Here is a 25,720-nt window from a genome sequence, read left to right on the forward strand (position 1 = left end):
ACAATATCTTTTCTGGTTAACTCCTGCTCCACAGCACCTGTATTCAGGAAATCGAAAGAAGAGGTTTGTTGGGGCTCAGCTAACTCAGACTGTGAACTTCTCCTGCCACCAGAACACTTAATAAACAAGGCAACGTCTGCTCCAGCAATGTGATGTCATCACCCTAGGGATCCCTGCAGCAGTTTCACCTGTGCCATCATCCCCATCGCACCGGGTGTGGCCCCGAGATGGTATCTCCTGTGGGGCCAGTGGGAAGGAGCAGGGCTGCGAGGAGCAGAGCAGCTTTCCCAGCCTTCTGCACCTTCCCAGGGAGCAGCCCGGAGGTGAAGAGCAGGTCCTGTCAGCAAGGCCTCCTCCTGCTCTTCCATGAGACCTACCGTGCGCCAGGGACAGCACGTCCTCCGTGCCAGCTCCCTGCTGGGGCTCATCCAGAGGTAAAGCTGACTTGGGGTGCTGTGCTTGTCACTCACTTCATCCCCTGGGACCACAAGGACCAGAGGAGAGCATTTCATGCTCCATTTCAGCTGCACAGCCTTGTCTTGATATAAAAAAAAACAAACTGAAACACATTATTCCTTCCAACTTAAAGATCCAGAGAAACAAGGATAATGTACCATGCCAAACGCAGGCAGCATGAGCCCATTGCCTTTGGCCAGGAGATTTACAGGGGGTTACGTCAGACGGCAAGGCTGGCAGCATAATGTCCCTCAGCGGCACAGGCAGGTGGCGGGGGGGCCTCCTGCCATCCCGCACCCCAGCAGAGCACCAGGACCGGGGTGCGGGAGCTGCTCCTGCAGGGATGGCATCTTCACCAGCCATTGAGCTGGCTGCCGGAGCAAGGGGATGGAAGGAGCGCACAGGAAGCGAGACCTTCTGGCTATAAATCCTGTCAAGTCTAGCAATGTTTTTTCCAAGCATATTTTTCTGACTTCCCTCCCAAGGGATCACACCCAAAAGATGGTTATGTCTGATCTTTAGGTAACCCAGAAACAAAATGTTTCCCAAACAAATAATCACATTGCAGTCTGACAATGTTCATTATTACAAAACAGCATTTTATTTCTGTTTTTTCTGGGTGTACTATATTGCAACGTAACACTATGCAGGTCTATTATCATATTAAGATTCTTGCTACAGAATTAAGAAGTTTGTCCATTTGGTCAAATTTCAAAGTTTTTCCTTGGCATTCTTACAGAAGTGATCACCACTTAAGCAGACAAATTACTGGTAGTGCCAGAAATGTGATATAAGACTTGGACCGGGTGCTTTCCAATCAGAATTTGCAAGAGTTGTTGGGCTGGCTTGATGCAGGAGATCAACACAAATATCCATCCTAATTTTGACACAGGAGGAGATGCAGATCTCCAGATTTTGATCACAAAGTAGATTTGCTTTTCAGATTTAACATACTGTTAGGGTTGTCTTCTTATTTCTCATATACTCTTTGTCATCTCTGCTTCTGTTACCAAGGAAGATTTGCATTATATAATGTAAAATGCCTTGCTTATATTCTGGAATTATCTTACTTGTTAGGCACCTGATTAATGTAAGTAGTTATACAAACTCATAGAAACCATGCCTAAAGTATTATCCACAAAACGTCCATCCATTCCAAGTCAAATACTATAGGTCACAGAAAAGTCTAGTATGCATTGCATGTGAATATACATATGAGCAGTACATGAATCACTGAGTAAATATGGCACTTTTACATATTTTCCTGGATGTCGTACAGAATTAGGAAACAATCTTCTCTTAGCTGACGCATTTCTAAAATATGGTTTTGGAAAATACACCCCACAGACTAGACAGTAAGTTTAGAAAAGTCAACAGTGCAGCTACCTGAGTTTCAGTAAGTTTCAGCAATTAACAGTAAAGTGATATTTTATCATTCACTGCGAGCCTGAGGGTTTTCTGCTCACAAAGCCATGCCGCCTAACCCTGCTGCAGATAAACCAGCACGGCTCTCCAAGCACGCGGCTCAGCAAGATGATGATCTGACCCAGCAGCTCAGCACCTCCAGAGTGACCTGTCCCACCTTCTCCTTGCCCAGACCCTGGCTGCGGAGTCCTGTCCCACCCTGCTGTCCATCCGATCCTTTGGAGAGCTGGTCCAGCAGAAAATCAGCCTTTTATTTTTTTTTTTTTTAACCAGCTTACTTTTCTGCTGGATGGGAAAGTTGATTTGTCCTATGGAGGGATCAGACCAGCACCAGACCAGTAAACGTACAGGAGAAGCAGCTGGAACCCATTGCAGGAATGTGCGCAGAGGAGGGGGAGGGAACTGCCCCTTTTTGGTGGCAGTGAGCTGTTAGATTGACTAAGCTGTCTCGGCAGACCAAACCCTTGGAGAAGATACAGTTATTAGTGTGAAAGTGCTTAGACCGGTATAGTTTATTCCTATCTAGAAGGTGAATAAAGATATACCAGCACAAGGCACTTTATACTCATGTAACTGTGTCCACATGAGGGGTTGCACTGGTATAAGTATAATCAATAACAAATAAAAAAACCACATCCCCTAAGTGATGTATTTAAAAAATGGCATAGAACAAGCCTTCAACCTTCAGGTATGAGGTGTGCACAACTTCTGCTCAGAAAACAGACCACAAACTACACATGAAAAAAACATTAGACACAAAATAAATTAGGGATTTAAAATGCTACATCTAGGAATATAAAGATTTTTTAAAAAAACTTTAAATGTAATCCCGTATTTCAAATCTAAGTAAAATAACTATACAGCTCCACTGATTACATGGACATTTTAAACAGTTTACATTCATCAGGGACAACAGCACTTTGGTTTACATAATTAGGTTAATATGAGCAATGAAACATTTGTCTCCCTCACATTACATCAAAGTGAAATACATTTAGAATATATATACTGCCAAGCTGTCCAATAAGTGCATTCCATACACGAGTAGGAGTAGCTCTTGCGAAAGCTACAACGGTTAGAGGTCTTTAACAGAACTAAATCAAACCCCTTCTAAAAAGCTTGCTTTGATTCCTTCATCCCTGACCCATTTTTGATTAATCACACGGATCTTCTCCAGAACATAGCCAAGCACAAAAAATAACTGACTTGGTACTATGGCAAGCCCACATACCAGACTGCATAGCACACTCTGGATTCAGGAGGAAATTCTCATTTTAGTTTGCCTCCCCACCTTTGTAAGTCAGACTTTTAAAACACCAGTGGGCTTTTGTACCAAGCTCAAGAACTCAGATTGACTGTAGCTCAACACACACAACAGCAGTTAGAAAACTTTTAAGAGCAACCAGCTTGACAATCATCAATTATTTTACATAGCTTTGAACAATCAGCAGCTCAACCTCTGCAATTTATAAACAGCATTGCCTCCTAAAGAAAGAAGTACTTATTCCTAGATATCCTTGCAAAGCATTTATCCAGTGCCTGCATCTGATTCAAACATGTTGTTGGATAGGATGAAGATATCTCCCAGCAAAATATTCTACTATCATATAGTTATTTTTTATTAGCTTAAATAAGCTTGTGAGCAGCACATGAGTTATCATAGACCTGCCGAACTTGCCTAAAAGAAAGCAAATGGCTGGATTAAATAAACTGAACATGGCTTCAGAGAATAAAGTTCCCAACCTGATGCATAATCATTACAGATTATTACATTGTTTTACAAAGCAGACTTCCAACTGTATGATTTCCGATTTAATTACTAGCTGGGGAATGAAAACATAGCCTTCATCCCCATCCTCTGGTAAGCTGAGACTTTTGAGAAGTTAATGTATTCATTTAATCTCATTTTTGCAAATCTGCAAATGTTCCTGTGGTGGGCTCTGTTATATGATAGCCAAGCTCAATTAAGGAGCATTTCAGCTGCTATTTCCTTGTCAGAAGCTTTACAAACTAGACATGATTGCACTTTTTCTGATCCCACTCCTGCGAGGTGCTGAGCATCCCGCTGGGGACTGACCTGAGGGGGCAGAGGGCACCTGCTCCCTGGCAGGACTGGGGGTTAGTGGAGGACGTGTGGGGGATTTTTCCAGGTAGTGTTTCACCTCGCTGGGTCGATGTTCCCACCACAGTGAGTTCATTGCACCCTTTCCATTCAAGTTTGCAGGAAATGGGCAGCCCCATCCCTTTGCACTGCTTGGAAAATCTTCAACGTGAGTCACTTTGGTCCCAACTCACCTGTGAACCGGGACCTTCCTGCCCCAGAGAGGGACTCGCAGCCAGTGCCTCCTGCCATGTGCGAACAGAGAGCTGGACTGAACTTGCCAAAAGTTTCTGAAGGAGTTCTGCATGCTCCCTCAGACCCATTAAAATACACAAAAAACCTTTTCTACTTGCTCTGACCAGCTGAGGACACCACGTCATAAATAAAAAAGGATGGTCAACCCAGATTTGATCTTGTTAGATCTTGAACACCTTCTGCCACTGAAGAAAAGAGGAAACAAGGCATTCAACACATGCAGCACCACCCGTTGAAGACCACGTCCCAAGGAATTAACAATAACCAGGAAGACGATATAATAACCTATTACAAATTATGTAACCCAAAGCATACAGCTTAAACATAGTTCCCCTGTCGGGATTAGTCAAAGGAAAAAAAAATCAGCAGATAAAACCATTTACTTTTACCAGTAAAATTTAAGTTACAGACACCCTTGTTCTCAGGGCAAAACAAACTTAAAAAATACCTTAAAACAGTTAAAAAATACAAGAAAATTTTATTTAAAAATATATGAACTCCTTACTCCAAATTTGTTTGTACAGAAAGGATTTGTTTGAAAAAGAAAAAAAATAATGACAAACTAAATGCATATTTGGAGTATGCACTTCCTACAGTATATTTGGTAGAAGCGTTATTTCTGTAAAACTGAGTGAGAAGACGTTAGTTATTCAGCTTTCATCTGTTCCCTGACGTCAGAAGGCAAAGTTTCAAACAAGGTGTCCTCTACAGTGAAACCAGTCCGCTTCAGAGCTCGGCATTCACCGAGCTCAGGTGGGAGGATTTCAAAGTGATTGCCTTTAATATCCAAGTGGGAGAGGAATACCAAATTACCAATTTTAGGTGAAAGGACTGACAAGTTATTTTTCCCGATTTTCAGAGTCTTAAGTTTTTTGCAAAAGTAGAGTTCATCTGGCACGCTCTCCACTTTGTTGCAAGTAATGGAAAAGTACTGTAAACTCTGCAGAACTCCTATTTCGGGTGGGATAAAGCGAATGTCATTGTAAGACAAATCCAAATATCTGATTTTGTTGCATAGGAATAGGTGGGATGGAAGAACCTCTATTTTGTTATGGCTGAAGGAAAGCCGCTCGAGACTAGTGAGCTTCTTTATATGCTCTGGGATGTACGTTATGCTGTTGTACCACAGCTTTAGGATTGTCAGTTTTCGCAGATGTTGAAAACTTACTATTTCTTCAATGGATTTGAGGTTGTTTTCCTTTAGATCCAATTCCTGAAGGCTGAGAAGGCTGAAGACTGCATGAGGTATGCGCTCTAAATCACAATGAACCAATTCCAACTGTGTCAGGTTGACCATCTTCTTCAGGTTGTTGAGCATCACTAATTTAGTGCCATCATTATAGATGCACAATTTTTGCAGGTGACTTGAAACGTCGACGGCAGATTGTGGGATTTTGGACAAATTACTTTTTATGTAAAGAACTTTAAGGCTTTTAAGTTCCCGAAAGGACTCCAGTGTAATGTTTTTGGAAATATCGTGACTTAGGGAGCCAATTAAATAGAGCTCTTCCAAATTTCTGAGGCCATACATCCAGTGTGGAAGTTCTCTCATGTCATCAAACTTCACGCTCAAGATCTTGAGATTCTCCTTCAGAAACGCCAAGGCAGCACTGTGGATCTTCACAGAGCACTGGTGCAACGAGAGCTCTTGGAGATTGTCCAACTGTGCAATGGTTGCTGGTATCATTACGTTATTAATTATTTCAAGTTTTAACGACTGCAGCTCAGTAATTTCAAAAACTGTGTCTGGTAGTCCGGAGAGCATGAAAAGCTGTAGCTCCAAATGGCTGTGGGAGTTTGTCTGTAGCCTCTGTCGCAGTTTATCTGCAGTCCACTCGTTGTTTAGGTTCAGCTGTTTCAGCTTGTTTTCACTGACCTCAGACAGGAAGACAGCAAACCTCTTGGAATAGAGAGGATCATACTGATCGATCAAATGAAGCATAAAAGCAAAGTCATTCTTGACATCTGGGATATCATCAATTCCTGTCTCTTGTCGAACATATTCAAAAGAATATTCTTTCAGTGAGCGGTAGAACAACCAGTACAGCGTGTAAAGACATGTGAGGCCATAGATGCTTACAAAGCACAGGTAGCAGTAAGAAAGTTTAGAGAACAGATGTGCCATCGTGTGATTGCAGCAGAAATTCTTATATCCTGTCATGTCTTCAATATCAACATTACAGACTACTGTAAAATTGACTTCTGACACAAGTGCTGTGTTGTAAGAAATAATAATGAGGAATTTAATTACCTTAAGTACAGTCTGGCGAACGTACATGACATAGAGTATATCGCCCTCCTCAACATGCAGTCTGAATTTCTTCACCTTTTCAAAAAGTGCTTTGGCCTGCTCACCTTCTTTCTTATCTAGTGCCCCAGGTGTTCCCTTATCCACAACTAACTTCTCAGGGATTGATTTTAAAGACTGTGTCTTGACCAAAGTGCCCTCAGCGTTTGGCTGGATAGTATTAGACTTGTTTATGTTGTTCTTCCTGTTGTCTTTCTCTTCAGAGTCTTCCCCTGACACTTCCGATAAGGCTCTTGTTGTCCAGGGAGAATCGAAACATTTCCCGAGTATTGAAATGAAGTGTTCAATTTTGGAGCTCGATCCAGGGAATTTGAACCAGAAGTTACTACACAGCATGAAGACCAGTGTGTGTATAAGGACGAGGTAAGGGAAGTACTTGGCATACCAGTGCAGGGCACGTTCGTAGCACACCTGATTTATAAAGCTGTATTGCTGAAGGTCCAAATCAGTCTTCAGCCCTTTCATCTCAACTGTAGCTGGAGGGGTGGATGGCTTGAGTGGAGGAAGGGGCGTTGTATCTGGGATTGTGTTAAACACATTGGAGCTATTAGATTGGTTCTGGCAAGGCTGTACGCGCTTTGGAAGGCATATTATCTTGTCTTGCATGACCTGAAATACACAAAAAGATATCTTTAAACTGAGGTACAAACAATGGTGGCAGTACCAATGGTAGCTGTCCTTGGAGTTCCTCCAGCTGCCAGGGATTCCTCCCCACGGCCTGGTTCTTGGCCCCACAGGCTATCATTATTATTATTATTATTCCTAACAAGATGCTTGTTCTCCATGCCAAGAACTAGGTCACCTCTCTTCATCTATCGCTAGCTTTCCAGAATTTGAATAACGGGGCATTGAGATAATCCACAAAAATGAAAAAGTGTGGGTAAATGCTTCCAGAAAAGGCCAGGGACCTCCTGCATTGCTCTCCCCAGAGTCAGACTGTTCTTGCCAGGTGTATTCACCCTGGCTACGTGATGTTCGGAGATAGCATAGGCTTGAAAGCAGCGTAACTGCATTCATGTGGCTGTACACTCACACTGTGATGTCTTATCACACCAAAAATGGCTGACAAAAGGCTAACATTGGCATATCTATGCTGGGACATTATTAATCCTCAGTCTTAATAAAGACAGATGGAGATAATAGATAATTGATGGCATTTGTGTGCATGTGTGCATGGATATAATTTTTATTCAGTTTCTCATACAAATACATAGAGTCCTCACACCATGCACTTGGGAGAAAAAATGTAGTTCTGTCCTTCTGTCTGTCTACAATGCAAAACAAAGCAACTTTCTTAATTTGGGCTGGCCAGCCATGTTGACAAACTGAGGTCAGAGAGCCTTTAGGGACCAACCACCTTTGGTTTAACTTGGGATAACAGTTTGTGTTCAGTGCAAGGCTCCCTACAGGTCTGAATTTAAAATGCTAATCCATTGTGATAAACTGAGGAGATCTGTTATTTGTCCTGAATGACTAACTGGGATTAGCCCAAACTAAGAATATGTGTTTAGTATAGACATATTCTTTGACATCATGGTTGTTCAAAGCACTAAATATAGGGTATGCAATGAGAACTACCAAAATCAGATCTTCCTCAATGATCCACCCTGGTGCAGGGAGATGCTGAGATGAGACAACATGTGTTTTGAAAAATATCAGTGTCATAACTGTTGACACATCAAAAACTCCTGCAGTTAATCTTTGTCTGTAAATGCTGTTCCGATATACACGCTTACTTACACCCTGGATTTGTGCCTCTGGTAATAAGCGGGAATTTAAAAAATTGCCTGCTATTTGCCGTGTTTCTAAACACTATTTTCAAGAGTGCTTTATCCAATCAAGCACGTAAACTCAAAAATAACCCATGTTCTACTTTGTTGGCTTAAGCAAACACTTAGCTACTAATGCAAAATTCAGCCATATATAAAGAGATTTTTTAAAACATGGACATAATATCTTTTCAACTGAAAAAACTTGGAGAATACAGGCAAAACTACAGTTGATTTAATGTGAAATTTGGGACATAGTATGTGAAAATCTTGGGCCATGTAAGTGAGCAAATTGCCCTGAAATAAGAGCTCTACCAATGTGTCCCTTTAGCTCCGCTTCTAAGTCATGCCAAGAAATGTGAGATCCATGTTTGAACTAGTACTATGACTTTCTATTTTTGTGAAGTCCTTCCCAAACAGTACTTTCCATTTCTTTTCAGGTCTTGGCTCTTTAGCAAAATGTAACTAACAGTGATTGACAGTAATGTCAATTGTTTACATGGAAGCATCCTCAGACATGCTTTGGAATGGAAGAGGCATAATATTAGTTGTGAGTGGTGTTAATAAAATAATCATTCATTTCAAATATCTTTGAAGCATAACAACAGAAAGAATATTAACATTTGCCAAATCAAGAAAAACAGAATTTACAAAATCACATTTTTCAAACTTTTAAACAGAAAAATGGCAACAAATAAGAACTTACAGGGATCATCTGTTTTGTTATGCCAAATTGTGGTGAAAACAGGCATCCAGGCACAAGTCAAACCAACAGGTCTTATCTTAGCTGGCACCGCTCCACTGACTCTAGCACAACTCTGCTAATTTACAGCTGCTAAGTCTGGTCTGTGTTATTTGATGTTGCTACCTAAACAGATATAATCCTGGGACCAGCAAATTTTTGCTTTGTTCATGATGAAACCAAGAGATAAAACAAGACGTGACACCATCCTCCTAAGGACCTTCCTCGTTCGTGGTTTTCTTTCAGCACGCCCGAGAGCACCCGCTCGCTTCCCTCCCATTTGATTTACCTGTAACGTGCACCCGAACACACCGATCATCAGCATGGCGACGGAGAGATAGTCTGTGAACACATCCCACCAGGGCTTCAGCACCCTGAACGCCGGCTGCTGCTCCGAGAACTGGCGAAACTCGGTCACGGGAATCATTGTCCTGCAAAAGAGCAAGGCCAGCGCTCAGCCTCCTGCAGCCCATACCCCTCAGTCTGGGTGAGCAAGTACTTCTGTGAGGCTTGAAAAAAACCTGCTCTGGAAATGAAACTCCCAGGATGTGGCATGAAAGTTCCCGGCTGCCACCCACGCGCTGTGTCGGACACGCTGCCGCAGAGGAGGGATGCTCCTGCTGCCCCCCCGCAGCTCCTGTGAGGGTGGGAGAGCAGAGCCAGGGTCCTGAACATGCAGGCAGGCAAATCGCCCTCTGCATTGACTCCAGCCATATCTGATGGGTCAATGTGGCCTTCTGAACCCCTGAAACCAGCCTGTTCTGTAGACAGAGACATTCAGCTTTATACACACTAGCCTTGATCTCAAAGGTCTGTCTGAAATGCTTGTCCTGCACTCAAATTTCACAGGCCTGTTTAGCTGTCGTGTTTCATTCACTTCCATTTTAATCATAAAGGCTTCAGGGATGCTTTAGAATATTTGTGTGCACACTCACTGCAGTCTTAAATCTACTGTGTTTTGAGTGCAAGTTGCTAAAGTGCTTTCGCTAACCAAAACTACAAGCAGATCAAGGGCTTTATCTTCACCCCAGATGTCGAGGCTTACATCATCACCTCCTCTGAAAAATCAGCTAACACATGAGCATGTACAGGCAAAGCAACTCATTTCAAAGCTTACAGCATATTGTGTAATTGAATCCCTGAGATCAAACCGGTACTGAAACTCCCCAGTAAGTTACAATGTAAAGATCAATTTGCATTGAAACATAACAAAAATACTCCCAAAGGCAATTTACACAATTTGTCCTTAACATCGTAAATGCTCACCACAATCACTTCATATCACAGTAATATTGGAAGAGTCCATAATCCTGATCCAGCTGCGCACTGGGACCCATTAGTGTGGGTTTGGTGCCATCCAGCTGTGCGCAGGCTTAGGGATAAGCACACCCATGCTGATACGCTGCCCTGGGACTTACGGGATTCAGTTCACTCAGAGCCGGGGATTCGGCAGGGAGGATTCAGGCTCCAGCAGCTGCAATTCATCGCAAGCATACAGGCATCCTGAGAATTTATCGCTGACTCCCACTGCACTGGCCATACTCGCATGGAAAGATGCTCAGTTTGACACCTTCTCAGGGACAGCTGTGCCTCTGCTTGCCCAGCTGATCCTCAGGAGGAAACACAGTCCCCAAAGGCACAAGGTGATGCCTGTAAATGAATCTGCGTGAGTAGTTAGGCTGGAGCTTTGCAGCTTTCTGAGTGGGTAGCATTAAACCTTCTTAACCCCTGTCCCCTGCTCCCTTTCTTCTTGCAAGCCCCTGGTGTTGCTTTAAGCACTACTTGGCCAGGCAGCAGAAGCTCCTCTCAGCCTCTTGTCCTTCTAAAAGCTGTCCCCAGGATGCACGCTGCAATGCCAGATGAAATGGCACAAACCTCTCACATAGCTGGTGATCCCCAAGAGGACGGCAGGCTGTCCTCTGCAGCACTGGCAAATTAATAGACCATCAGTGAAAATGATGGCAATGCAAGCCTGACTTCACACAGCCAGCTCAGAGCTCGACAGTGTCCATGCCAACAGGCCTGAATTGCTGCAGTGGTGGCGAAGGAATGCAGCATTCATTATCAAATTGCACACAACCAGGAGCCGCAATTCTGATTTTTGTGTGCCTGTCTTGCAAATGCTCAGCGGTCATATCACGGAAGATAGACCTGCACAGCAGAGAACAGCTCAGGTAGCTGCTGGAACAAACCTTTGTTGCTTTTCCCTTTTATTTTAGAAATACTGGTGGAAAAAACGTATCTCATAAATTAGAGGTGCCCCATGCAGCTTTAAGCTCATGCCCAGCATTCCTTCAGTTGAACCTGGGGAGAGGAGACCCTGCGCTGGCAGCAACCAGCGGCGCCTGAGCTGAAGAGCAACACGCGCTGGTCTCTCTCCCACACCTGCTTGTGTTCCACTGCCATCAGTAAGGCATTGCCTCCTCTTTTTCATTTCCACATGAAATGTAGGTGACTGGCAATAGCTGATGGTAAGCTTTAAAAAATAATTTTTCTATGAAGCATTGAAAAATATAGAAAATGCTTAAAGAAATACACTAATACAAATGTTAGCTAATCAGTTGCCATGCAACAGTCCTGCTCAAAGCCTTGTAACACATATACCGCTGCCAGCTCAGCTTTTGAGGCTGGTTACCTGACTGGAATGACATCAGTACCCCCAAGAATACATATTGACAGATTGCTTTAAAATCACAACATTTCCTTTCCGCTGCCCCACCCTTAAATAAGGGCTTATAAGTGCTTTTTCGTATGCTGATGTCACAGCCTCTAGAGGTCCTATTTGTAAGGTTTTTCCAAAAGTATAGACAAATTGAGTGTCAGGCAAGACAGAACCGTGTTTCCTGCAGTGGAAACTCTTGAGAAAACACAAGAGCTGACACACACCAAAACACGCAGTGACCCAGGTCCTCCCTGGTTAGATGTCTGAGCAGCTCTGTGGATCTGAGCCACAGCATTATGGAAGTTCGCAGTACAGAAACAGGGGCAGTGCCCAACAGCAGACGGGACTGGAAACTATCTTGTAAATTACTGTGCAGGGGCAGCTTTCAAGACCAAAAATTAATTTGGTTGTTGCATTTGACAGGTTTAACTCTGTATTTTTAGGAGTCTTTTTTGTATTATATATTTGCTTTATCTCTTCTAAGTGACATGTGGGGAATTTAGATGTGGCACCACAAATACAGGCTGCTCTGATCCCCTGTTCCCTTCAGAGGCTGCTGTTCGCATAGTCTGACTCCTCATTAGCAGAGTACGCATCCTGCCACCCTGGTCAATTGCCCAGGCAGAGGGAGACCTACATACAGAGAGCCTCTGCGAGCCATGCTAGAAAACCCATCTGCGAGAGCGGAAGGCTTGCAGTCCAACACCAGACATCAAAATCTGTCTGCCACTTACGTTTATCTTTATTGCTAAAAAAAAGAAAACAAATGTTACCGAATGATGGCAATGGTACTGTGCATAGTAATGGTAAACAAACCAACAATGTCCAATGACAGACAACATGTTTTAACTTCAGGAAAAAAGACATTCACAAGAAGCTTTAAATGGATTGGACATGAAGTGGGATAATAATTTTCCAGCATCCTCTTGAGAAACCCCATTGCTTCTCCCTTTGCTGCACCAGCAAGAAAGAGAAAGTGCCAGAAAGAAACGTAGAGAAGCCCAGGTGGACCAGTGCTGCTGGTATCTGCACGCAGAAAAGAATGACATTAAATTGCTTTGTATTTCTCTCCCTCTTGCTTCTTCCTTCTTTTCCGTTCTGGCCTGTCCAGTGAGTGAAAGGATATTTCTTAGCAGTGGCTTTGAGACCTCAGAAAAGACACAGCAGGCCCGTGTGGCTCAGAGCAATCCTGAAAAGTCCCTCCTGGCCATGGCTGGAGCCCAACTCTTCCCCACTGCTGCACCCAAAGCCACAGCACTGCCAGACACATTTATGACCACACACAAACCAAAATGAAGTCATTCAGCCAATCATTAATTTAAACAAATCAAAACAGGGATGTTAAAAAGTCACACTGCAGCCCAAATCACAGCAGCCCCTGGGACAGCACACCATCCACTCTAGATTCTTGTGTCTTCTTATAACATGGAGATGGAAAAAAAGGAGTTCAACATTCCAGCTGTTCAAAACTAAGACAGCATTACTAATTGCACATTCAAAATGCTATTTAATGGAACAATACATCGTAGCTGAAATGTTGAATCTAACTTATGTTAAACACTATTCTAACTTAATTTAAGAAATACTGAATTCTAGATATTGGATAATTTTTCCAGCTAAAATCAGAACTCATTCTCTCTCTTCTCTCTTGTATTTCTAATAATCCTCAGTCTCCAGAGAAAATAAAACTGTACATGAGATAAATCATCTGGTATTCAACTAAAAAGGACTTGGATTAAAAAGAGTTGTACTGGCTGTTAAGCACTGCTGCTGAAAAGAGCTGAAGGTTGGCCAATTAAATAAAACAAACAAACAAAAACTAACAAACCAAGCCCACAAAAAACAGGAAATAGAGAAAACTTGATAAGGGAAAACGAATATATGATAATAAGGAGAAATCCAGGTACAAGGAAGGTGTGTCCAGCAGAAAAACTAACTGCAGGAATCAGCTAATACATGGGCAACTAGGAGAGAGATATGATGATTTAATGTGACCTAAAAGAGCTAAGGAGAATAAATAGATCCAAGTCAGAGAGAACTGGAAACAAATTAGACTTAATAAATCAAGAGACTGAATCAAAGGATGATGGTGAAATGGCCGCACTGTGGAGCAAACCGGCTTCTTAGCAATTTGCCTTCATCAGAGGGAATAAAGGAAAGTGGTGGGGACAGTTTGGAAGCGATGACGGCTCTTGCCAGTGCAGCTAAAGAGAAGAACAAGTAGGTTTTAGAAATTGGGCAGTTCATGTGACATGCACTGCCGAATATAAAGGAAATTATTTCATTAACTTCCTGCCCACTGGCAGCTCGGAGGATGCTCGGAGATCAGCCGGGGGGTTCTGGGCAGAGACCACCTTTGCAGTGCTGGTGCCCGCGGGGCACAGCTGGGGCTCTGGGCAGCGGCCAAACCTCTGCCCCAGCGCTGCGTCAGCAAGGCCTCTGTGTGAATGGGCACAGAGGTGCTGACGAGCAGTTTCCAGCAGTAGCTCTAGCCTCCCCACCTCCACCAGCGACAGCAGCCCAACGTACCAGCCCTCCCCAGCCCCGGCATCGCATACCCAGGCTGGCACCGCTTGCTGCCGGGACTGCACGGCCATGCCAGCTGTCACCATACAGCCAGCAAAGCCCTGGGGACAAGCCCCAGCCCCAGCTTAACACTTTGCAAGTAGGTGCTGTGAGCTGCTCCCCATAGCTTCATGTCCACTAAGCTTCTGTGACCTGCCTTGCAGCAGCACTCGAAGGATCCCAGCCAGATGGGCAAACGCTTGGCCACATAAAAGTTTACGCATTTGACCTGTCCAAGATGTGTGTGATACACCCTCTCATCAAGCTGTATTCATCTTGCATCTTGCAAGACGCTGTACAAAAAAAACCCATATTAATACTCAGAGAAGTGCCCCTCTGGTGCAATCCCAAACAAAATCAATTCTGGCTTCTAGCAGCTTCCCAGCCCCACACTCCAGCTATTGCTAGGTGATGGCTGGTATTTTTAAGCAGATTCTCATGGAGTAACTTCATTCATTTCATGGAGTGTAACTGTGTGGGTTGACACCAGCCCACAGCAGAAGCAGAGGGTCCATACGGCGCTGAAGAGCACTGCTCCCACTCTGCCCCACTTCAGCTGTCAAGGCACAGTCTTGTGGAGACACTGCGATTAAGAGAAGCACAGTGAGTGAAACTGAAAGAAATAACGGGGCAGCCCTGCTTTACCTAACCTGCGGCAGGTCCGCTAGCACCCATTCCTCACCCAGGCAGATGCCAGCAGCTCCTGCCACCGCTCCCCGCCATGGTGAGATGGGCCAGCCTGCCTGTCCCATGCTGCCAGGAAAGCTGCCGACTGGTCTGTGCCCTTCCCCAGGCAACGCTCGATATCAGCCCTCGACAGCAGCCAGCTTCTGTCCCAGCTACTGCCTCTGTGCCCAGCAAAGCCCAAAGGCCCGTCCCCACACTTTGCTGACCCTCACGTGACAGACAAGCACGGTCACAACTGCTTCATGTGCTGTATGTGGGAGACCAGGACTTGCAAGAGCTACATTTGCCAAGCTACAGGTGTTATTCACCAGAAGTCAAGCCCTTTGCTATTTTGTTCTTCCAGCAGCAGTTACTCAATCATGTTGCCATGCGTTGAAGCAATCACTGTCATCCAGTAGTTTTAGGGGAACGACCACAGACCAGAACTAGGGCCCCTGGGTGCTGGATAGGCAACTACCATCCAGAATTTATTGGTTCAGTAGGGGTAAGGTATGAATAATGCATCAGAGAGAAAAAGGAGGAACTTGGCAGGAGGAGAAAGACAACATGTTTACAACTGGGAAGGATAAACAGTTGGTGCGATTTCTTAAGGTGACTAGAAAAGATGTTTGAATGATTAGCCAGCTGATATTTAACCATATTTCCTTGACATCGCATCAACTTTCCTCAGATGCAGGATCAGCACCACCATCTCCTGAGTGTGGCACCAACCCCAGGCAGGTCCCAGATGCTATGGAGATGGCCCTCACCCCTCCGTAGGGAAGGAGCTTTCCCCCTGGCGTGAGGGGCCTGGTGGCCACGGGGCCAAGACCGCAGCCCAGCTGAGTACACTGGGAAGGGTCAAGGCTGTCCTCAAGAGACAACTCAGACTGGGACTGCTTGGTCTTTCACATCAGAGATGTACTGAAAGGAGAAAGTGCTGGGTTAGGCAAAGCCTGCCCTACTGGCTGTTTTAAGCATACGGTATGTGTTAGGATAAATTATGAAATGCCTTTTGGGAATAGTGCTGCAAGTAGGTCTCTGGGTTGGTTCCCATACATGATTTATTGCATATTCATCTTCATTAAAGGCACAGAGCACAGCACATATTTAACACACAGGGAGCTTGTGAGCTGGGAGCGGGGACCCTGCAGAGCCCAAGTGCTGCAGGCTCTGGGGGCTGCACTCCGGTGGGTTTTGTGTTATGCAGGACATGGCACTGCACACCCTGAACTCCTCAACCCGCTGCCCTGGGCTGTAAACATTTGCTACTCTGCACAAACACCATAAAGTTGCTTTCCAGGTGGTTCTGTGCTGTCTGGCCTTGGCCACCTTGGGCCAGGAGCTGAAGTTAAGCTAAAGTGCTTCTCAGCACAGGGTCTGAGGCTGCACTGAAATGCAGAATTTTGCATCCTTACTTTGCCTGAATGGAACCTACACACTGAGACAGTTAAGGGAGTTTCTCAGCCAGGTTCACAGTGATGTATTCTTAAATACTCTTAAATACTGGCCTATGCAGAGCCCCAAGGCTTGAGGCCGCAGTCTCTGCTAGCCAGGGACAGCAGGCACAGCCTGGCACTAAAATGGCTCAGTACTAACATCATCTGTAATGGTTTCTGTTGATTATAGCTTTGCCAAATTTGCATTTGAGGCTGGGGGCCCTGGCATGACCATAAGGAAAAACCTGCCTGTTTTAAAACAAAATTTAAATGAGGATATAGCCAGCAACTGTTCAAATCATTTCTAGAAACAAGCTTCAGGGAACAACATTGGACTGTGAGTACTACAAAACTTGTGGTCTTTTTATTTTAAACTTTCCAGAACCCCATGCCCCAAAATTCGTCCTGTGTACCAGGGACACACTTCCTACTGCAGCGTGAGCAGCCGCCCAGAGCTGGCTGGTTTATAAACCTCTGGGAACTGTGGTTTTGCATGTGTCCTTTGATCTCAGCAGTCAAACACTTCATCTTCAGCATGTGTCCAGGATCCCCTCACAGCTCCTGGCACTGCCCGTGCTGGCACTACAGAGCACAGATAATGAACCTGCTTCACTTCATCACCTCACCAGGAGAGGACTAAAAGCGGACACAGGCACAAGGCATCAAGTCTGGAAAACTGAGATTAGACTAAGGGGGAAATAAAATGATAAGAGCTGGAATTAGTAACTTCTAATTCCCAAGAGGCTGATGTTCCAACCTTATCTGTGTATTCTCACACACATTGTACATGCCATGAATAATGTCTGAACTATCCTGACATTCTGTTTCGGTAATTATCTTGCTGTATGTTTGCATTGACCAAAATGTTGAGCACTTTGGTAAGTGCAGATGCTTGGTCAGTTCCCATGTAACACACAATAATAACTCCGCTACTAATTTCTCCCTGTATTTGAGGCATTTCAGGAGACCAGTTTCCCTGCTAGGCTTTACAGTCACTGATGTTTCCTGTAACATAAAGTTAAAAACAAAACAGAAATGCCAAAAGTTTTTGGTTGCAAAAACTACTTTGAATGCTGGTTATTTGGGAGTATGGCAAAAAAGTATCATGTGTGGCCACTTTTTCAAACATGACTGGTTACTTTGTTCTCTTGCTCTTAACACAGATTTTATAAGAAGAAATACCACCATTCTGAAATAAGAAATACAAACAAATGATATTGTTGCTTAAACATCCCGCTTTTAGAAACTGGAAAGCTATTAAAAACAAACCATTTGCATCCAAACAAATATTTTTAAAAGTCCCTGTGTTTACTGTATTTTCAAACAAACTGCTTGAAATTCATCTTCTTGGGGCTGAGGTTGGTGAGGAAACGTGGCCCAAAGGAAGAGCAGAGGGTGAGTCAGGAGTGCCCGTGGGGTCCGGCCGTGGGCTCCCTGTGCTCCTGCTCTGGGCAGACACATGGCCCCGCCACACTGCTGCTCCTACAGCTGCCAAACAGAAAGGTATCTACTTTCTTCACTACCTTTAGTGTGAAACATGAACAAAAAGTACTACAAAATCATAACGTACTAATTTGTCCCGTTTTCTGCAACGGTTGAGTCTAAACTCATAGCATGCCAAAACCTCCCTGCAAAGCCACTGGAGTTATTTTGATTTCATATCACCATTAACAAAATTATGTGTCATGGCACTAGTTTGCAATCTAGGGAGCAGATAAAATACAATCAGCCTATAGAAGACATTATTCCAGCAAGCCTAGTTTGGTAGCCCTACAAAACCTGCGCAACCCACGCAGTTTTCACAGGGGCTGCACCTGCGCTGATGCAGATGAAAGCAGGCTGGCCATGACCGGGCTGTCCCTGCGTCACAGCCCTGCAGTGTACAAATAGGGTTTCGCTTCCAGATGGGCTGACTGGGGACGGCCAGGCTGTGCCGCCTGAGCTCCAGCACGGGCACCGGAGGGAAAGCCGCCCTCCGTTACGCCAGCTGCCACAACCGAGCTTCCCCAGTGCCCCAGCTCTGCAAGTCCACAACTGTGGGCAAGACTCCAAGAAACCATTGGGGATTTAATTGCTTGAGAAAACTGAGAAGGGCATAGCTTCCAGAAACCTGCTGAACACTGAGACCTTTTCCGTTCTTTTCCCTCTGAGTTACCGAAGCCCACGCTGCACGCACCCAGCATACACTTAGGCTCCCACTGTCTCTCTGCCCAGCACCCAGGAGCGAGCGCGGCAGATTCAGCGGTGAATCCCCTGCTCTGCTGCCGGTACCACCTGCTGCAGCACTGGAAGCTCAACACCTGAATCCAGAACTAAGAGGAGACATAAAGAGGAAGCAACTTTAATAAACTGCAATTCAAAACATACGTTGCAATTTCCACCTACGCGTACAATGAGTGCCGCTTTGGCGACAGATCCCAGACAATAACGTTGTTGTTTGTTTTAATTGAGTCATAGTACTTTTTCATGTGTTACACACCAAAAAAGACTTCCTATTGTCAGCAGCTCTTTGACTTCAACTTGGTTGGACTGCAGGGAAAAAAATGTTCAGGGCCAGATTCTTCCAGATAAAGTCTCAGTGAAATCAATAGGAGTTCTCTCTGTACCAAGCACATAAGCCTGTGTGGAGATTTGGCTTTCCTGAGCTATTTGTCCAAATCTAAAGAAAAGTACACTCTACACATTTCCATGTCAAAGACGACTTCAAAGGCAAGACTCACCATTTTTCAGCTCTGGGAGTAACATTCTTACTTTATCAGGGCTATCACTCAAGATGCTGGTCCTCTTTCCAGAGCTGCAAAATGATTTAATGCGACTGAAAACCTTTAACAGCACACTAAAGCACTGAGCAAGAAACTATGCAGTAAGTGGTATTTTAGTACTCCTGAAGTATGTCTAAGTGATTAAGAAAAGTAAACTCACATCAAGTTTTAATGAAAGTTTCAGAAGGTTTTCCACAAACACTTACTCAACATACCCATAGATAATGGAGACAGAGACAATGCCTCAGAATGTCAGAGGACAGACAATATTACACAAACCAGTGCCATTCATTGTGAAAGGAACAGGCAGGGGCCTTGGGCTAATACAAGCGCTCATGACAAAAAATGTTCAGCTGCTATAATTAAAAATTAATTCCTAATTGGGACAGGAAGCACAAAGGGTCCATTCTGAGCCTTAAGCAGCTCAGCCATCTGAAAAGTTAGTTAAAAACTTTTTATGCAGTGATTGAGCCAAAAAACGTTAAAGAAATGCCTGTTTTCATGAGTTGTGAGACTTTTTCATATAAAGGATCTTTTCTGCTTGTGCTTGCGGGCTGCACAAGGGAGCTTTCTAAACTTTGTGATAGTCTCATAAAACATGGATCCCCAAGTACCTGGATAAACATACAGGTATTCTCAGACTGAAATGCAGCTCACGTATTTTCCTCCCCGCAAAACATCCTTTGTGACAAAAACCCCTAATGAGAACGATAAAGTTCATGGTCCCATCCACGCTCCTGAAAGAATAATAAAGGCTGACATAAGTAAATTCAAGCACATAAAATGGAAGTGATTTACACATACTTGAAGATAAACATGAACAGCTACAGAACCAGAATCTCTATTTTCATAAGATGACTTTTAAAGATCATAAACTTCAGAGATGTGGAAAACCAGAGCTATCTGCCTAAACTCTCTATTGGAATCCTTCGGTATGGTGTCCAGCCATGGCTCACCGAAAAGGGATCAGCTCTAAACTTGTTCCACCAAAAGTCTGTTGCTGCATCAAAAAACAGAAAGAAAGGCTGTGCCCATCAAGCCTAAACTTTGTGAGATCCAAGCAGTTGATGGAGGGTGGGGAGGGCTGTTCTGACCATACTGTAGCAGGTGTGCAGGTCTTTGAAATTATTTTGTCATAGGTAAATGATAGCAAAGAGCAAATAAATACTCTTTTTAATCTCATTGCAGCTACCAAAAGGCCTTTCCAACAATATTGTCTGCGAACACCCATCCTGCTCTATAAGCTTGCATGAAAACTATCTACCCCTGCAATAGCTCATCAAGCATTCACATCAACTGGAAAATTATATCTCTAAGGGTGCTCGCCCACAACACCAAACCTGCTTTCTGACAGCAACCTGCACTTCTTAGCTGTTGCATTCTGTGCTAAATCACACGTGTATCAGGATGTCACACCGCTGCATGCCCAGGGCAGGGCTTGACCCGTGCTCTGCTTCACCACATTCTCCAGAGCAAGCAATTCATCCAAGCTGCCACCTCTCTTTCTGTGATGAATAAATAAAACTGGAAATGTTCTCAGTGCTTCAGCAGCCTTATTGCTGGCTTCTTGAATTTTGGATCCTCATCAGTACAAAAATCTCTATGTGCTATTGCCGCTGAAGGGAGACATGAGCCAGCATCTCCGTTTTTAGCAGATCATCGTTTAGCCCAGGATTTGAAATTGGTATAAAAGGCTGGATGCTGGTCACCTGAAAGTTAATGGAAAAGTTAAATTTTACTTTGGCAGAGAGAAAAATGGATTTTTAATGCTATTATACAGGACCAAATATTTTCACATATGCTGGTTCAAATTCAGTGGCACTTTGTACACTCACTGTGACAGCAGCATTAGCAGCTTCCCATGCAGAACAGTGCCATTCTGTGCCTCACGGGAGGCCCTTGTTTTACTTCAAAAACCAAGAAAGCACATGCACTCTATCTTAATGCAGGATTCTCCCAAACGAATGGAAAATGTGCAAAGCACATACACAACACTGTCCTACCTTTTAAAAACCTGACCTGATCAAACACTAGATTGTAAATCAGTCCTTCATGAGGTGGAAACAGAGTGGACACAACATCTGTACTGGAAAAAAATGCCAAGAAAATCATCCTGTTCCAAGCTTACGACTTTCTAGATGATACAGTTGTAAAGTTTATGCTGTGTCTGATTAGCTGCTTTTGTCAGGCACTAAAATGCAGAATGAATACAGTGCAGGAAAGCTGATCCAGGGTCTGCCAGGCTTGAAGAGAGCTCTACGGCACTGCCTGGGATGGGAAGGCAGCGATGCCTGTCCTGTGTTATGAGTGAAAGCAGTGGAGCAAATGGCATATTCACACATGCCCAAGAAGGTGAATCAAACCTAATATAGTGTCTTCTTAGTGGGAAAGAGATCTTAGAAACATGAACCCCAACAAAAGCTATTGCACTGTAGCTTGAATGTGCAGAGTTTTATCACACAGAATCCCCGGGCAGACAGCTAAAGGATGAAGAAGCGAGTAAAGTTTCCATTATGTTGAGTGTGTGAAATCCAACACTTGTTAACATTCTTCTGACAAATCATTCTGGAAGGAGAATGGTTTCTTTGCTTTACTAAGTAAGGTTTTAAGGGAATTATTTTGGGGTCTTTTTTTTTTTTTTTCCCCTGAGATAAGTTGTTTCATTTTCAGGGTTTTCTTTAATACAAAGGCCCTGCCCTTCACAACTCTATAATAATAAGGACAATATCTTTTCACTAAGTTTTCCTCAAAGAGGAAAAAAAATCCTGTAAAATTAAACTCTAGCTCCTATTATTGTGAATTGTTTGGACGGTAATTGATATTTAGGTTTTTTTTTTTTCCTTCCTGCAGCATTCAAAAAGGCTTGTGCTGGGAAGTGCCTTCTGGTGCTGAATAGGGGCCACTTCAACCAGTTGCAACTGAGGTCAACAGACAATCAGGGGAACTGCTCCTCCCTGCACTCTCTGACCCAATGCATTATTTTGGGTTTACTGTGTTGTTACTCCGGCACTAAGATCACCTGAATATTGTTTAACCCTCTCTATCACCCAATCCAGATGCTGCCCCCATCCCGGTCAGAGACCCTTATCATGGGCCTCAAAAACCAGATACCAAAGTGGGATGCGGCTGCCTCAGAAAATCACCTTAAACCAGTACAGAAGCTGATTGCAAGATAGCACCGGGGCAAGGAGCTTCTGTGAAGAATTCAGCTGTCTCTGATTTTGTGCTTCACTGACAACCAGCACTGGCCTTTCCCAATACTGGGCACACAAAGTAACTAGATAAGTAGGCTTTCCATCATTAACTTTCTTTCTAAAACTGCTCACAAGAGTAAATAGTAACAAAAACCCCACGGAAAGTCATATTACAGTAAAACCTTCAGCAGTGCCCGTTATTATTCAGACTGGAAGAAAACAGCATCACGGCTGCCACACATTTAGCAAACTCAGAATACGACTGGAAAAGGAAATGATTCAGAAACCACAGGTGCTCAGCACTGGGCTGCTGTGCCTCGCTGGCAGCCCCTGGGCACGGGCACTTGCGAGATAGCAGGAATCCAAGGCCAGGTCGAAATTAGGGATCAACTCAGAACAGGGCTCAGCCCAGCGCTGGATGCTGATCTACACCACAGTCACAAAAAGGCATTTCCCAGAGAAGATGAGCCCAGGGGAGTGAGTGCTGCCCTCCCGATTGCTGTGATCTTGCCAAAAAGAAAAGCAAAAGCAGGTCGGATATACTGGGGGGAGGGGAAACATGCATACTTGGTTGAATTGGGAAAGGAGATTTTTATTGAAAAAATTATTTCCAATATTGCCATCTTTTTCTCCACTATCTTGCAAAGCACCTTTCTGCCTGTCCAGTTTTTTTAGAGCATCATTCAAGCCTACAGTGTTCTTTGGCAGCAAACATGTACATGTGTGTCTACAAACAGTGCTGCCCATAATACCGAGTCTTTTCTCACAGAAAGTACTTATTCAAGAAAAAAAAAGGTAAGCCAAAACTCACATACTTATCTGTGCAAACAAAAATTATTCACTTTTAAACGTTTTCATCCTAATGAAATTATAGTAGGAGGCATTCGGCAGTCTTTCATAAGCCTCTCATTTTGCTTGGTCAACTCTTTCTAGTGAACTGGACAAACTGCATTTCGCGAATAATGAACAAAACCACCCATCACACTGCGACAAGGCAGAGTTGGTTTTAAATCGACTTCAAATCAAGATTGCATATTTCTTTTCTAAATCTCCTCGAAAACAAAGCCACTGACGCCGGGCTCTGGCAGTGCCGCCAGGGGCTGCGCTCCCTCCCGACCCGGCGGCAGGGACCCCCGGGGCAAGGAGCCGCCGCGCAGCCCCCGCGGAGGCACCGCGGTCCTTCTGCCCGCCGGCCGGCGCAGCGGGAGCGCGGCCGAACCGCCACCTCCCCGTCCTGCTCGCAGCTCCCCGTAATGCGGGTCGTCTTGGGGTTCTTCTTCGGGAAAATACCTTCAAGGGCTTCCCCCGAGCCGCCCGTCTCCACGGCGACTGTTTCGCCTCCCCCACCCCGCGCAGACCCCGCTCCCGGGAAGCCCCGCTTGCCTCCGGGCCGCTTCCCCGCCGGGCACGCCCGGGGCCGCCCGAGCGCCGCGGCCCGGCAGCGGGGTGCGCCGCCTGGCCGGGGATGGGAGGGATGGGGCGGGGGGGGCTGCCGCGGCCGCTTCCCGGCGCCCGTCCGCGGGGGAGGAAACGGCGGCGATCCCGGATAAAGTTTGGCTCCCCCGGCGCTGCCCAGGGCGGGGGGCGGCACGGCAGATGCCGCCGGTAAGCAGAGCGCTGCCCCCACCGGGCCGCTTCTCCTCGCGGCGGCTCAGTCCGCGCAGCCACCCGAGTCCCCTCCCCGCAGCGATGCCCCAGCGCGGGCAGCGGCCGCCCCGGGGAGCGGCGGGCGGGGCGCGGCAGTGCCTACCTGGTGCGGGGCCGGGCGGGGGGCGCGGGGTCACGGGCGGCCGGGCGGCAGCGCGATCATGCCGCGGTGCGGGGCTGAGCGCAGCGGGCAGGGCCGGGCCGGGCGGGGCGGGGCGGGGCGGGGCGGGGAGGGGAGGCCGCCCGCCCGACAGCTGCGCTCCGCCCGCCGCCGCCCCGCCCCCCGCCGCCGCGGGGCCACGTCTCCGGTCTGACGCACGCGGCGGCGGCCGGGGGGCGCCGGTCGGGCCGGGCCGGGCAGCCCCAGCTGGCGGCGGCGCTCCGGCGGGCCCGCCCCGCAGGCCCAGCCGCGACAGGCGGGACAGCCGCGCTCCGCCCGCTCCCCGGGAGGGCGGGCAGCAGGGGGCCGCTAGCGGTAACCGGCAGCCGAGGCCTCCGGGAGGGCCCGCGGCTGGAGCGGCCGTCGGCCGCGCCCGGACGGAGCTGCGAGTCGGGGGCTGGCTGAACAAACGCCGCATAAACAGGCTGTTTTGGGGCTTGTGTCTCCACAACGTGCAGTCGGTGCCGCGGGCAGCGATGCCGGGTGGAGGGGACCACGGGGGGCCGTCCCCACGCCGCGGGCGGCTTCGGTCCGTGTCTGGAGGATGGCAGCAGAAACTGTTACGAAAAGACCTTGACTTCAACGCACAGAGCTGTGGAAAGACTATAAAGAGACCAGGCTATAAAGCGCCTGGGATTCCATTAACAATAGACAAGTGTCCCAAAGAGTGACAATTGGAAACACAAACTTCTGGCCCAGGCTTCAAAAAGCGCAGACTGAAAACTGCTGCTGAAGAAACCACATATTTGAAGGGACTTTTGTTCAGCATTTCCAAGAAAGATTTACATCTCTGGCAGAACGAAGAGACAGGATAAATTCTGCATCAGAGGGAGGTACTTGCCCTCTAATGACTTGCCCCTAACCTTAGGGTAGCATGTATATCCCCTTAGGGGCCTTACAAATATGTAAACATAAAGAAATACAAATATATAAGCTCACTAGGGGGGAGTTAATGGAAACAAATACAACATGAAGCACCACAGCTGTTTTGCCGCAAAAAAAAATGAACTGTGTTGGGATGTGGACCAAAGGTCTGCTGTGGATAGCTGTGGGTAATTCTGACTTCACGTACTCTCTGACCCATCTGCTTCAGGGACTGCCGAGGGCAGACACAGGTCTTTCGTTTGGGAATTGCTGATGTGATTTATAGCTGTGGGAGTCCAGCTCATCGTTTGACTGAAGTGTTTGCTTAAGTGCTTTGCCGTGCAGAGCTGCTTTCCTCAGCTAAAGCCTTGAGGCTTTCTGAGGCACCTCAAGAAACAAGGGTCTTAATCTGGCAGGAGCTGGAAGAGGTTTTTGGCATAGCTCCTTCCCCGTCCTTCAGAGCCGCCAGCCTAAAAGTTGTCAGCAATACTGCACCATTACGTAATTGTAAGCGTTAGCCCCATGCTTTGGGGGTATGGCTGAGGAATAAAACGGGACGAATGAGCAAGGTTTCCATATGGACAAAAGCGCCAGGTTTCTTTTTTGAGCTAAAGGAATGGTTATGGCAACCACTGTGTTCATTTTCTTTTTATTGGTTTCTTTCCATTACTCTTCACTCCTGGCAGCAGCTTACAGAATCCCTCC

General features: G+C 45.8%; 1 protein-coding gene across 1 annotated transcript; it reads right to left on the bottom strand.

Moving 5' to 3' along the window:
* Positions 1 to 1,052: 1,052 nt before the first annotated feature.
* LRRC8C (leucine rich repeat containing 8 VRAC subunit C) lies at positions 1,053 to 24,189 on the bottom strand. Its single transcript, XM_082052639.1, has 3 exons — positions 24,095 to 24,189; positions 9,346 to 9,487; positions 1,053 to 7,154 (listed from the first exon to the last, which is right to left on the bottom strand). The coding sequence occupies exons 2-3, from the start codon at positions 9,481 to 9,483 to the stop codon at positions 4,884 to 4,886; spliced, it is 2,409 nt and encodes an 802-aa protein (XP_081908765.1). The 5' UTR covers positions 9,484 to 9,487; positions 24,095 to 24,189; the 3' UTR covers positions 1,053 to 4,883.
* Positions 24,190 to 25,720: the final 1,531 nt, after the last annotated feature.

This window comes from Streptopelia decaocto (assembly GCF_964273445.1).
Source record: "Streptopelia decaocto genome assembly, chromosome: 5".
NCBI lineage: Eukaryota > Metazoa > Chordata > Aves > Columbiformes > Columbidae > Streptopelia > Streptopelia decaocto.